Source organism: Aquila chrysaetos, chromosome 4, assembly GCF_900496995.4.
Source record: "Aquila chrysaetos chrysaetos chromosome 4, bAquChr1.4, whole genome shotgun sequence".
Classification (NCBI taxonomy): domain Eukaryota; kingdom Metazoa; phylum Chordata; class Aves; order Accipitriformes; family Accipitridae; genus Aquila; species Aquila chrysaetos.
Window position 1 is genome coordinate 37,430,693 of NC_044007.1, and position 14,177 is coordinate 37,444,869.

Here is a 14,177-nt window from a genome sequence, read left to right on the forward strand (position 1 = left end):
GACTGCAAGAGCTGGAACTTCACTGTACAGTGCAGAATCTGCTGGAAAAGCAGCAAGGATGAGAATGGTCCTTCAGTGTGCCAAGAGGATAGAGCTGCTTGTCCTGCTCTCTGCTAGGACAAGTTTGCCCACCAAAGAAGAGAATACCCCAGTTTAAAAAGACAACAGAGCAATTTGGATATCATGCTTTTCACAGTTTAGGAAGCAGCTGGCTTTTTGAACACAGAATTTATTAATGCTATAAATAATGGAAGACCATGCTGGATGTAGCAAAAAACTGTGTCATGGAAGTGAATACCATATACACAAAGGTTGCTAGTAATATTTCCTCTGTATCAGTAAGTAGAGGACAAAACTTTATCTCAGTGTCTCTATTATAATAGACCAATGTATAGCATTTTATAACTAGACTAAGTGAAGAGCTGAAAAGTATCATGGGTCAGATAAGCAGTTTAGCCAAAAGCATGATACCACATGACCATCAGAGGTTGAATCAAGTCAAGCAAAAATCCATGTCAATATCCCACACTCACTCTAGAGCTTATTCCTTAGTATTGGTAATGTCTCACTGTATCTCTCTGAAGAGATAAGGACCACTTTGCATGATACTTGTCAAGGTTTTCAGATTTCTGAATCACTAGTGAAGACAGAATTAATATTAAAAGTATTATGAAGGGTTGTTGAAGTGTATCTTGTCTACTTGAATGTGGTTCCAGTGGAATGGAGCAGAGAAGGAGATATTGTATAGTTTTTACACTGAGTTAGATCATGCCCCAAATAAAACATTCTGACCAGAGATACTTCATCTGGAGCCAAGACTGAAAATTTCCACATTCCTGAGTTCATTCTCTTATAGTTTTAAAATCTACATGGTACAACATTTACTTTTCTTAAATGAGTTAACCTTCTTCTGACATGTCTGAAAGCTGAAAAAAATCAGTGTTCCAGCATTTGAACATGGTATTATTCTCTACAAACATTTAGCACACAGAACAAGTGACAGAAGATAATGTTTAATTTGTCATACTGTGAATTAATTGCTTTTAAAGGGAAATAGGCAGTGTACATCTCTATCTGGAGTTTTGGGTATGTTTTTACCTGAAGACCTTTAGCTCTGTCTTTTAAATAGCTTACTGTCTTTGCATAGAGCAGACACAGAATTACGGATGAGGTTGATGCTATAAGTCTCTCCCAGAAGGCCTATGCATCACAATTCCCCAGGCAAGCCCATCAGATGTTTTCAACACATCTTCATAGGAAAATATTTTAAGTTCTGTAAGATCTGTGTCCAGATGAAAAGTCAATAACAGATAATATGTTCTGGATGCAGAAATGTAGCATCACCTGGGGGGATAGGAAGTGTAAGTTGCTTTGGAATCTCAGCTAAAGGGCCCCACACTTTATTAAACCTGGAGTTGTGAGTGTGTAGGTGTTGGATTACACACATCAATATGAAGAGAATGATTTCTGGAGGCGCTTATGGAGAGATTTTGAATTACGGTACTTATCAGGCCCCAGGGAGCATTTTGGCAAGTTTTTGAAATGCACTCATGAATTCCTCATGTGCTTTTTGGAGACAGCTACAATGACTGAACCATGGAGGCTCAAATGACCCTCTGCTGTTTCATCACTTGTGATTTCTAGTGCAGAAGCAGGGCTTCTCAGAGCAGCAACATGTGCACCCTGTAGAGCACAAGTCCTTGCTGTCAGTGGCTGACACATCTCATGGCCTGTAACAATGCTTCTTCAGTAACTGTCTGTAACGCTGGGTGAAATCCCGGCCACAATTACATCATTGCAAAAATTCAAAAGGTTTTGCAGGACCAGTATTTCATTCTGTTGCTTTGGGTGGCATCTGAATTCAATATTATCTGAGCTGAAACGATGCAAACAATTTAAGATGTGAAGAATGTATTCAAGGGGAAAAGATCTTGTTCTGAGAAACCACTGTCAAGCAAAAGTACAAGCATTTGGGTACATGATTTTCTGAAGATAAGGAGAGGGATTCTCCACCTCCAGTCATTCTTAGAAGAGATTTGACAAACATCTGTCAGAAATGGTTTACCTGCAGTTATGCTGCCTCAGGGTTAGCAACTAAATGATATCTGGAGGCCCTTCCCAGCCCCATTTCCTATTGCCACTCCCTCTGTAGGCAAACACGGGTACATTTCTGGGAGAGGAGGACCCTGGTGAGAATCAGCAGCTCAGCATTCAAGTCAGTCACAAGAGGAACTATTTATGTTCGAACTCCTGTGGTGTTTCTTTAGATCTGTGCTGTAACTGGTTTCGTTGGGCAAAGAGAAGGTTCCTTCTGTCTCACAATTCAGAACAGTATTCCATCACTAAGCTCTCAGAAGGTGCTCCGTGAATCTACAGAAGACATTGGTTCAGTGATTCCACTTAGTTGTTTCAGAATCAGAAGCATTCTCCAGGATTGGCTGACAATTAGTTACAGAAAAATAATGTGAAGCTCAAATATAATACAGATATTATTCATACAATAAAGATACACTAGTGGAGAGTGTGTCAAATTCTACAGTAGAACTTCTTCTGGAATGGCAGCTGGCATAATATTAATCACTAAAGCACTGCCACCTTCCAACAACAGAGATATGCATGGAACTTTGTAGATTAAATTCCAGTTCTCGATAAAGTGAAATTTATACATTTGTACTGTGTTTGTGTAAGTGAAAACACCACTAGACTGCTTTGCTGATTGAACTAAACTTAAGGTCCAGTACAGTGCTTTCACTAGACAATGCACCTGGATAGATTTAAAGCTGTCGTAGAGGAAACTTCTTGGACAGTACATACTAAATTTGCTGCATGTTCTCTTAAGCAGTCAAGCCATAGAAAAGAGTATCTGACTGTACTACACAATGGAAAAAAAAAAGCCATCAAACTAGGTTCTATGTGGCTATGCTTTAGTCTTATGTAACGTCAGGAAACAAAACAGAAACCAAAGTCATAAGGAACAGTCATGTCAGAATTCTAACTTGTAAAGATGTGTCTTCTTTTAATCAGCAACCTGGTAATTAAAGTAATTTAAACTAATTTGACTAGTATTTCAGCAATATACCATTAAGTAAGCTAATGCTGTCAAGCCAATGGTCTCTTTAAACTTTACTGCATTAACCTCATGCTTTTGCACTTTCAGCTAAAACTGTAAAGGGCAAAAATATCTACAAAACCAGGTACTTGCACTGCCTAACTAGCTGCTGCCTAATCCAAAGTAGAAACCAGGGCCAAGAGTGAATGGGCACCAAACTTTTATAAGCATAGGAAGAGCTAGTTGCCTCTGAATACAGTTTTTGCACTTTTTTTTTTTTTGTTGGGAAGCTGCCTGGAACCAGTCATATAAAGCTACTAAAAGTATGGTAACTTCATGGTTGGCGTACTTGCTGCAGAGAAGTCCAGGTTGCTGTAATCTATCCCAGGGGAGCTTTTCTGTATTTTACATTAATAGTTCATTGGATTAAATGTAAAGCATGTCCACATATAGCCGGAGCAATGAAACAATAGTGTCACATGCATGCGTGTGAGTTGGCTTTCATTTAGTTCATATATCGCTACGAGTTTAGTTGTTGCAATATAGAATTTCCCCTGCACTCAGCTAGTTACCTCTGTAAGTGAAATGTAGTGTCCTAGTTTCAGCTGGGATAGAGTTAACTGTCTTCCTAGTAGCTGGTACGGTGCTATGTTTTGAGTTCAGTAGGAGAAGAATGTTGATAACACACTGATGTTTTCAGTTGTTGCTAAGTAGTGTTTAGTCTAAAGTCAAGGATTTTTCAGCTTCTCATGCCCAGCCAGCAAGAAAGCTGGAGGGGCACAAGAAGTTGGCACAGGACACAGCCAGGGCACCTGACCCAAACTGGCCAACAGGGTATTCCATACCATGGGACGTCACATCTAGTATAGGAACTGGGAAGGGGGGGCGGGGAATCGCCGCTCTGGGGACTAGCTGGGTGCCAGTCGGCGGGTGGTGAGCAATTGCACTGCGCATCATTTGTACATTCCAATCCTTTCATTATTGCTGTTGTCATTTTATTAGTGTTATCATTATTCGTTTCTTCTTTTCTGTTCTATTAAACTGTTCTTATCTCAACCCGTGGGTTTTGCTTCTTTTTCCCGATTTTCTCCCCCATCCCACTGGGTGGGGGGGGAGTGAGTGAGCGGCTGCGTGGTGCTTATTTGCTGGCTGGGGTTAAACCACGACATGTAGACATACCTGAAGCAATACTCCAGAGAGCAGGAAACAAGTCTCCCTCCCTCTTTTGTAATTACTGACTCAGGAGAAAGAGACTTAAACTGCGAATAAAGCCATATTTTTAGGAAGCATATTCCCACAGGGCCAGAAGCTTTTGTTAATACTGTATGTGCACAGCACAGCTGGTTGTTATGTAAGTGTTTTTAAATTATTAAGTTTTCAAGATAAGGATTTGCTCAGAGAAATCTTCCACTGGATATTTCAAAAGAAATTGTTTCTTTTTAGTAACTTCTGCAAATAAAATTTCTTCCCCATTTCTCCCTAAGTCACACCTCCAAATCCTAGAGCTAGACACTGGGGTAGCAAGAAGTCACTTTTTCAAATCTGCCAAATGATGAAGTTACTTGAAATGAGCAGTACAGAAGGGGACCTATTAATACTATTGTGTTATTGAAATGAATAGAGATGCAGTAAGGGTTGCTTCTAAGATTATTCAGATAAAGTATCAAGGGAGTGCAGGTCTTAAAAGGAAGCAGCAGAAACTCATATGACAATAAAAGGCATTTTATTCTAAATTGGCATTTGAAAGAAAGACAGCTGCTTATTAGACAAGCTACATGCAGTTTTATATACTGAGATATGTATTTTTTCATTAACAAGTACTGTTGAGAATACTATGTCCCTCCAGCATTGCATTAGTAAATGCTTCTAAAAACTAAGATGTAAACATATGGCTAGGAAAAATTTATCTGTTTATCGTGGCTCTTTTTCCATCAAAAAGCAGTAACTGAATAGCATTGGCAATGACCGATGAAGTACCTTTCTGAAAAGCACTGAATCCACTCTGCTCCATGCAGCTAGAGAGAAGCACATTTCTATGTAGCTTACACTGAACTTTTTGTGATGACTTTGAAGTGCCTGGTGCAGAGTCAAAAACAAAACAAAAAACCCCACCTTGATACACTTGCCAAACTAACTACAGCAGCCTCAACAAGAACTTCCACAGCTGACTCTCAATTCAATTAGGCATCACAGAGGCAGAGTTTATTCCATAAGCAATTGACAAATGGAAACTGCTTCCTGAAGCCAAAAAGGTCACACAGAAAATGAGTAAGGCTTCCCACAGCTCAAAGGTGAAAACAAGTTTATCACACATGCCTTCTGCATGGCCTTCCCAGCTGCTGTTTATACTCCCCAGCCCCCTAAGCCCAGCTGCTTGTTGCCTATTAAGTGCATCTCAGCTCCTCCTTGTTCTCCTGACTTGTTACACTTCATTGCAGCCTGTTCACAGTTAGGGTACCAGCTGGCTGTTTCTCCTCTACAATACCAGCAGTAGTTGCTGGGCTGAGTGCGAGCATCAGCCAAGACTTCTTGCCGTACGCTTTAGAGGGAGTAGCGCCAACGACAAGTGTTAAAAAATCATGAGATCATGTCAAAATCACGAGAACTAAACCAAAAGAATGACATGGGGGTTTCTGTGTTTTAGTGTGAGTAATATTTTCCATGGTTTTATCCTCTACCCTTCAGCCTAGAAAGTGTCCCAGAAAAATACCATTGTTCTGGCCAGTCCAAGAACAGCCAGATCTCAGGAGCCCAAGACTTCACAGCTTTTACAACTGGGACCACTCAAGAGTCAAGCCATCCTATCACACTTCGAGACATTTGCATACAATTCACACTTGCTAAATTATTAATCATTCTAATGAGTGCTGATGGTACCCGCTATATCTGTATAGCTGAGAAGTCTTTCGCTCTCTGAAGCAGTATTGATATTCTGCCTTCCTGTATAAAGCTTGTCTTGTGTTTCTTCACACGTAATCAAAATATAAAACCAGACACATCCCTGACCAAATCTCTTTGCACTACCACGCCAAAACTGTCTTCAAGTTCTTATATATGCAAAAACTTCTAGAATTAAGATGCTGCCAAATTCTAATTTCTTTCTCAACTTGTTGTGGGCAATCTTAGTTCCAATGAAGCCAATGAGATTTTTCCCAGGGAAGAAATATGCTCATAATTTCACTCAGTCATGGCATGAAGCAGAAAGAAAGGAGCTTAACAGATGTTCAGTGAAGCAACTGGGAGAAGCAAAAAAGGCAAACCTACTTTACATTTTTCAGTAGTGTCAAGGTAAAATATGAAATGCAGGCCACTAAGGAAGAATAAAACCCACGAAAAGGAGATACTAGTTTCACAAGAATGCTTTACTGAGCACAACTGACTAAATACAGCGTACTAGTGATCATATGCTCTCCTATATGCAAATGAGCCTTCAAGTATATTGCAAATACACACAGCATAACAGTTTTTCTTTATTGATGACAAATTAATGAAGCCCCTTCCTGAAATGAACTTCAAGGGACTATCCCCATGGGGTTCCAGTATGCTAAACATTTTACATATAGGAAGTCTACACTATGATGATACATATAGCAAGTACTTGTTCATCCCAATGTGACTTTCTATTTTACTTCCTCATGACTAAGACAGACCATACACTTACTGTGTATTTAGCACTGTATGTTTGTGAGACAGCAAAAAAAGTTCACACTATGAAATATTCATGACAGACAACTCATTTTTATTTCTTAAACAAATAGATGGTTTGTTATACTGTATTTTTTAACAGTTGCAAGCAATTTCATTATATCATTATGCCTAAGATACAGGAACCAAGCATACGGAATTGAAGACAAAGGAAATTGAGAACACACTTGACAGAATTAACAGGTAAATGAAATCAGTAAATGCAACTGCCACATCCCTTCATTTGATGTCTGTGCAAAAAGCATCTTCTAAAGTTCCAAGCACACAGCACACACCAGTTAGCTTATTGTAAACAGCAAGTTTGTTTCAGTAATCCATATGAGTAACTAATGCTTTATCATATATATGCAATTCCTTTAGGTACTTTATTTTTGCATGCATGCTCCATTCCTTATTGATATGTTCCCTTTTTAACAGAGTCTTTATTTGTTTTAAAGATCAAAGTAGATAGATAAACTCAATACAAAGCTATGCAGCATGGGCAACACCTGTTTCTGCTACCCACACACATACTCTTTCTCTCCCTCCCCCTTCTGACCTCTCTCTGCAGGTGACTGTGAGTGAACAGCTAGTGTCTGTGAGACTTGAATGGGACATACACACTGGCAGACGTGGGCAAATACTTTAATGTTTATTAATCTAAAAAAGAGTAAAGATTACAAAAATATAAGGAGTAGAAAACCTTAGACAAGTTAAAATACATAAAATCTCTAGGTAGAGTTTGTTTTGGTCAGGCAGAGTTTAGTTTATCAAATGTTAACCCAAAATAACAGGGGTATAAACTGAACAAAACCATTATAATTACTTTATACTAAAAGGTGACAGTTACCCTTCTTTCCTAAGGCCACTGTACCACAGTAAATACTCTGATTCAGTGCATTAGAGCATCCACATATCAGAGCGGTTCCACTTATGTACTGCTGATACTAGAAAAATAACTTTATTTAAAATTATTATGCATAAACTAAAGCAAATTTTCAGGTGTAGTTTTGATCACCATAATTTTGTTTTAATTAAATTGTTCTTCAACAATCCCACTGATTTCACAAACCTGTGAAATCAAACAGAAAAACACAGAAATGAGGGCTAAAATTTAATGTACACAAAAATAGGATAAACAGGAAAATTAATCCTTCATTGTGTTTGCATTTTGTAAAAGTTTTCCATAATGCTGAACTCACAGTTAAATAAGCAACATTGATCAGTATGTTGATGAATCCCGATTTGTTTTTATTTCTAAAATATGCAGAAGCAAATCACAGCTTCTTTAGTTATATTATTTGTTCCAATTATTCAGTGTTTTGGAGGGGTTTTCTGCTGCTCCTTTTTCAACAGTAGTAATGGATTGCAAAAAATGACCAGTGTTGCAAAAAGCATCAAACATACTAGGCAACTGTGATGGATCAGAAAAGCTGAGATAAAAATGCTTTCATTTCAGATTGTACTCAGGTTGAAAACCTTCTCCAAAGCAAAATGGAATTTTAGCTTTTACAAATATTTACACACGCATATTGAAATAGATTGTTTTGCAAATGTTGCTGACTGTAACACAACCTCCCCCCCCCGCCACCTCCCCACCAAATGGCTGTAAAAGATGGAATGCTGCAACTGGACATATTACATGGATCCAGTTAGAGGATCAGGGTTATAAACCAGAAGTAAACACCACAACCACATTTAAGTACACAGCTGAATGCATAAAGGTCTGTGTGCTACCTTAGAAGCCTTCACCTTGCCATTTTTAAACACTGAAGGAAATCAGGCACAGCAGCTTCATATTTATTCACTCCTTTTGAACACACAAATATGCAAGCCTTCTTTGGGAGATTAAAGAAACTGGGCAGGAACAAGCTATTCCCATTATCTCCAGCTAATCAATCAAATACAATTGGAACAAGACCTTTAAGTTTCACTTTGCCAGGTGATAAGCCTGGACTTTATATCTGATACTGTACTGATATTCAACAGAGCAAGGTACATACCATGAAAAACTCTGCATCAAAAAAAAAAAAGAAATAAAGCCTAGGAACTCTCAGCAACAGTTCTTATCCTTTATTAACCTAATATGTATTTTTTTGTCATTTATACCTAATGTTTAACAACTGTTTTCCTTGGAGGCACTTCATTTAGCAGACATTCAAGCATTGTCACAGTTTGATCTCTAAGTAACAAATTTGTCTTAAGGGGGGGAAAAGAAAAGCAAATATATGTAAGCCTGTTTCATTTGCAGGTTCTTCTTGTGACTGTTACCCACAAAAACTCAAGGGACTGTGGTGGTCTTAGCTGCAAAAGGAAATGGGATGCCAGCCAGAAAATATATTCCGTGCTACGCCATATCCATTATGGAATTCTTGACTGATGAGAAATGGTATTGGCAAGATCAAATCAACTTTCAGCTGACATGAGACAGAGAAGCGTCAAGGTGGAGATGCAAGAGATGAAGGACACCCTGAAAGGGCGATGGGATTCAGTGTACCTGCCTCAGTCCCCCAGTAAGCCGGATCTCTAGCTATTCTTTGAGGACCCTTTGTTTCTCTCCTTCCTTCAGAGAACAAATAGCTTGGACTAGACTCTCTCACTTTTATATAGCTGAAGGTAGGCAAGACAAGTCATACCCTGACAGGCTGATTTCTCCAATATAAAAGGGAATGACAATAATTTAAAAGTAGTTAATACAAGCAGGAAGCCACCACTGACTGACTTGGGGAAAATAACTGAAAAACCACAGCCATTTTAAATTTAGTGAAATCACACCAGAAGGAAATATAGATAGACATTAGATTTGGGGCCCAGACTCATGACACATTTTAGAAACATTAACTGGTGATTTCTCATAGCTTTGCTGTCAGTTATCACATTTTATCATCCCACTTCGCAGATCAGGGAAATAAGACATGGAGAAAATAAGCATTGCCCAGATCCTGCTGTAACACTCACACTGGCACTACACATTGCCAAACAAGATTTAACCAAAATGAACAGAAGTCAAGGATCAACCTTCCTCTCTTCTCCCTCTCCGCCAGCCTCCACATTCATGGATTTTTCTCCTTGACAGGGTTAAGAACAGTCACCGTAATTATGTCACAAGATCTTAACCTTATCCATTATAGGGCTTTTCCTACTTGAATTTTAAATCCTTCCTATAGGATACAAGAGGAATTTCTACAGGTTTGGCTTAGAATAAATCTTGGCCTTGTAAAACACTTTCACGGCAACAGGATAATAAGGAGTGTTAATTTTTTTTTAGAGCTTGGAGAATACTGGGCCAAAGAAAGAAAACAGATTTCTTTCATAGATCTTTCACCTCCTGGTCATTTTTGCACCCTGGGATTACAGTCAAGCATTCTACATTTTTTCTGGTTTCTGCAGCAATCTGGCCCCTCTGGTGAATCAATCAGTCAGCTGTGGAGCCAAAAGCTGTTCAAGGCCTTATTTACTGCAAAAGGATGTACTCCCTGCTTGCTGCTCCCTGGGTCTTGCACTTCATGGGGTCATTTGCATTCAAACAAGTTGAATGAAAAGTAGGTGTAGAACATGACCAATGTGCTTTGGTAGTACTTCACGGCTACTTCATGCTCTTTCTTCACTGCTGTAAATGACTATAGAAGGCGCTGGTGAAAGATGACTGGATTTGATAGCTCTTGAAAAAAGTTGGGACAATTAAGTGGAATAAAAAGCACACATAGGTTTGCAGCAAGATCTTCGTGGCACTCAGCCAGCATGGCAAAGAAAGGAATCAAGAAAGGCATAAAAAAACGATCTCATCAGTATAATTTGGTCCTTACCTCTTTCCAATGCTCTGTACTATGAAGGACACATGAAATGGCCAGTTCCTTCCAACTGGAAAGTCTGGACAGCAGTCCCCCAGTTGAACAGCTCATTGATGTGCTCTTTAAGGCTAGATGCCATTCCATAGGATGACCTTGCACCTCACAATTTTCATAGGATTATAGTCACTTGTCTTTACTAAAACCCTAGGGGTATTTCTTCATGAGCATTTTTTGGTTGAAAGGCCAGCTGAAGCAGTTTCAGCTCACCACTGTCAGACTCACATATTTTCCACAGCTCCTCCTGATTCACGCAGCACAAATGTTGGGCAGCCACACGGCTGAGCAACAACACAGGATTGAATTATCTGAGTATAAATATTCTTTTTACTCAGAGATTTTCCAGTAAGATCAGTTCTCAGTTCAGTGCATGCCTTCGCAAAGAGCTACATTTAAGCTACCCTTACTCAACAAGTGTTTTGGAAGAGCAAAGTCTAAAAGGGGATGGATCAATCTGATATAATCAAAACTGAACCAAGTGATTTAATTAAAGTTCCTTCATCAACATGCAGCAAATTAGCCTGCATTCCCATTAAAAAGTTACATTTCTTTGCTATAAAGGCTAGCCTTGTTAACTAGTTGTCAGTGATTTGTCAGTAAAAGCTTTAGTTCATTTTACTCTCTGAAATTCCTTCACGTTAGAGAAGAGCTTTACTTTCCTAGAAGTTTATTATTTTTTATTATGTCCTATTAGACTGATCTTTTAACAGCACAATATTAAACAACCTGTGTTTCAACACATACACTATACTTTGTAATTCAAATCAAAGTTATTCTATCGATATATATAGCCTGCTATATCAATATACAGCTAGTGGAGTATTTTTATTGTGATGTATGTAAATCAATATATGTTTATATTCATATTTTGGAATAAAATTCCAATAAAGCTTAGCAGAGGTTTTTAGTGCTGAGCATAGATGATTATCTGTTGAACTTACCTGTATATCTATCCAGAGTGGTTTATACAAGGCATAGAACTCTGTAGAATTCAAATATTAGGGACAGCCAATATTTTTTTCCTGAAAGCTTAGAACTCCACTTGCAAATGTTTTTTGAATTAAAAAAAATTAAAATCTTTTAAAAGCAAAATATTTATAACACTGCTATTATATACACTGCCATTTAATACTGGATATTCACATAGATAAAATTAGCATGAATATATTTTGTGCTTTGAAATCTACAGACTTCTATGACTATCTAGAGCACAGTAAAGTTTAAAAGTATTTTATTAATATCTTTGTTATGGTCACTATTAATCCAGACTGTCATATCTTGTATTTCCCAGGTGTGTATTTTTAGATCACTAAGGACAGCCATTACTTTATCCAGAGGCATCCTGCCTTCTCAAGTAAATTATTTTTATATTCCAAGGACTAAATTATGATAATAAAAACAACTAGGGGGGAGCTTTACAGTTTAAAATCACTAGAATAAACCTTAGAATAAAAATCACAAAAATGTGTTTATATGTACACACAGTTATGCACATTTTCAAGGGTTTGTAAGAAAACAGGTAGCATAAATGTAGAATCATGATCATTATATCATGTGCACCTTTATCAATGCCTAACATGTCATGTCCAGGAAAGCAACTGAAATTGCACATCCAGACTACTCTTTATGAGAATGAGTAAGTATATTCATAGATACCAAGACAAAAAATCCTGCTGTGATCATCTAGTTTGACCTCCTGTACACTGTACAGAGCCCACGTATACCTGTATAGTGCCCACAGAATCTCCCACTGGATTATCTATCACCTGTCATTTAGAAAGCCCTATCACATCGTGCTAATGACTCCAAATTCATTGCCTCCCTTAACTTTTGCTTACAATGCTTAAGGCTCCTGGTTGCTAGGACGCAGCATTTCATTTCCTTCATCACAGTTTGATGAGCTGAATCTTTTTTATTTAAATGTCTACCTACAGATACCAAGTCTTCTCCGAGGTTCCTAGCTGAATGCCTTTAGGTGAGGCAAACTCCTAACAGGGTTTCCCAAACCCTGGACTGTTTTTAATCATCTTCTGAAATCTCTCAAGTAATTCCAATCTTTCTTAATGGCAAGACACCAAAACCACAGTTTTTAACTAATATGTGGAATAATTACTTTGCTACTTAACTTTTTAGGCATTCAAGGAATGGTCTACCCTTCTTTGTGACAGCATTATGCTGAGAGCTCACACTGAGATGATCTTCTATGATCATCCTAAATCCATTAGGTCACTGCTTTCCAGGACAAAGCCTCATTATTCTGCAGCAGAGACAGATATGTTTCTCTGGTGCCAGATATATTTCATTTGGTTCAAATATATTTCATCTGGTTATAATAAAGTGCATTTTACTGGAATGTGGCCATTATACCAGGGGATTCACATCATTTAATAACTTCAACTTGTCCTTCCCACCAATTATTCAAACCTATCAGACCCTAATGAGCGCCATTCATCTACATTTTCCCATTAGAAACTCTAGGTTTTGATTCCTCAGTGACCCAGCTTTTAATTTACCTAATGTGTGCCCTGATAATTTTTTATGCCATTTTTAAATTACAGTGTCATTTTTTATTACATTAAATGTCTTTGGGAATCCAAGTTTACCACAATAATGCAAGTTGCAGAAAAAGATATCCTTACATTTGGAAACTGTACTGAAAACACCTTTCTGCACTGCAACAAATTTTGAGAATTTTTTTTTCCTCACTGCAATGGAAAATTCCCTCCTCCTCTCAAATATTTAGTTCAATGTGAACTTTTCCAACACAAACCCAAATATTAGTCAGTAGAAATAAAGTGACATGAGCTAAAGCCTTAATAGTATAAGGAGATAATGGCAGCTTTAGATTTAAGCACATCCATTCAAAAAATAGGAATCTTGAGTCTAGTTCCAACTTTCCCTAGTAGTATTTGAACTCTCCCCTCACTATCCAACAGTCCTCTAACTTCTGGTAGAAATAATGTCAATCTCTACTTTTATTCATTATCTATAAATAATTAAATCCAAGTGGGCAAGTTTCCATGCTAGAAAATTGTTTTCTCTCTTCTTCAGACTCAAAAAGCAGTTATATGAAATGGTGCAGCTTCAGCTATGGGCGTTACAAGACATCCAGCCAAGACGATCCAATAGGCCTAAGAGAAATTCTGTTTACAGGAACACAATCCTTACTGGTATCCCATTTCTGAAGTGAACTTAGAACTGTCTCAAGCTAAATACCTAGCTAAGACACTGGTAAGGAGAATGAGAGACAATGCATCTTCTTTAACACAGGTTAAATGCACAGTGGAGAAATTTGGAAAATTACACATACCCCAAGCAGACAAAAGCTTTATGACACTCCTTAGAAAGGTTATGGGGGATGGAGTGATACAACTTTTTTACTCCAGTTTATATTATCACTCTTGAAATACTAAATGAAAGAAAGATACCAGTAAGTTTCTCCAGAAGATTCATGAAGCTGGCATTAAAGTCTGCCAGAAATTCAACTGAGATTCACTTTTGGTACAAAAAAGCACATATTAATAGTAAATTTACTATTCACTGGGAAAAATTTCCAACTACAAATATTATGTTCTTATTAACCAGACATATAATTG

General features: G+C 37.9%; 1 protein-coding gene across 3 annotated transcripts in view; it reads right to left on the reverse strand.

Annotated features, from left to right (window-relative positions):
• Positions 1-6,767: 6,767 nt before the first annotated feature.
• The window catches only part of C4H8orf34 (chromosome 4 C8orf34 homolog), a 179,996-nt gene continuing 172,586 nt past the window's right edge, over positions 6,768-14,177 (reverse strand). For 2 of the 3 annotated variants that reach the window (XM_030011510.2, XM_030011509.2), the window contains exon 14: positions 6,768-7,805. In XM_030011510.2, the coding sequence (XP_029867370.1) occupies positions 7,798-7,805 (8 nt within the window). In that variant the 3' untranslated portion in view covers positions 6,768-7,797. The remainder of the gene's footprint in view (positions 7,806-14,177) is intronic. The other variant, XM_030011511.2, reaches the window with a different exon arrangement.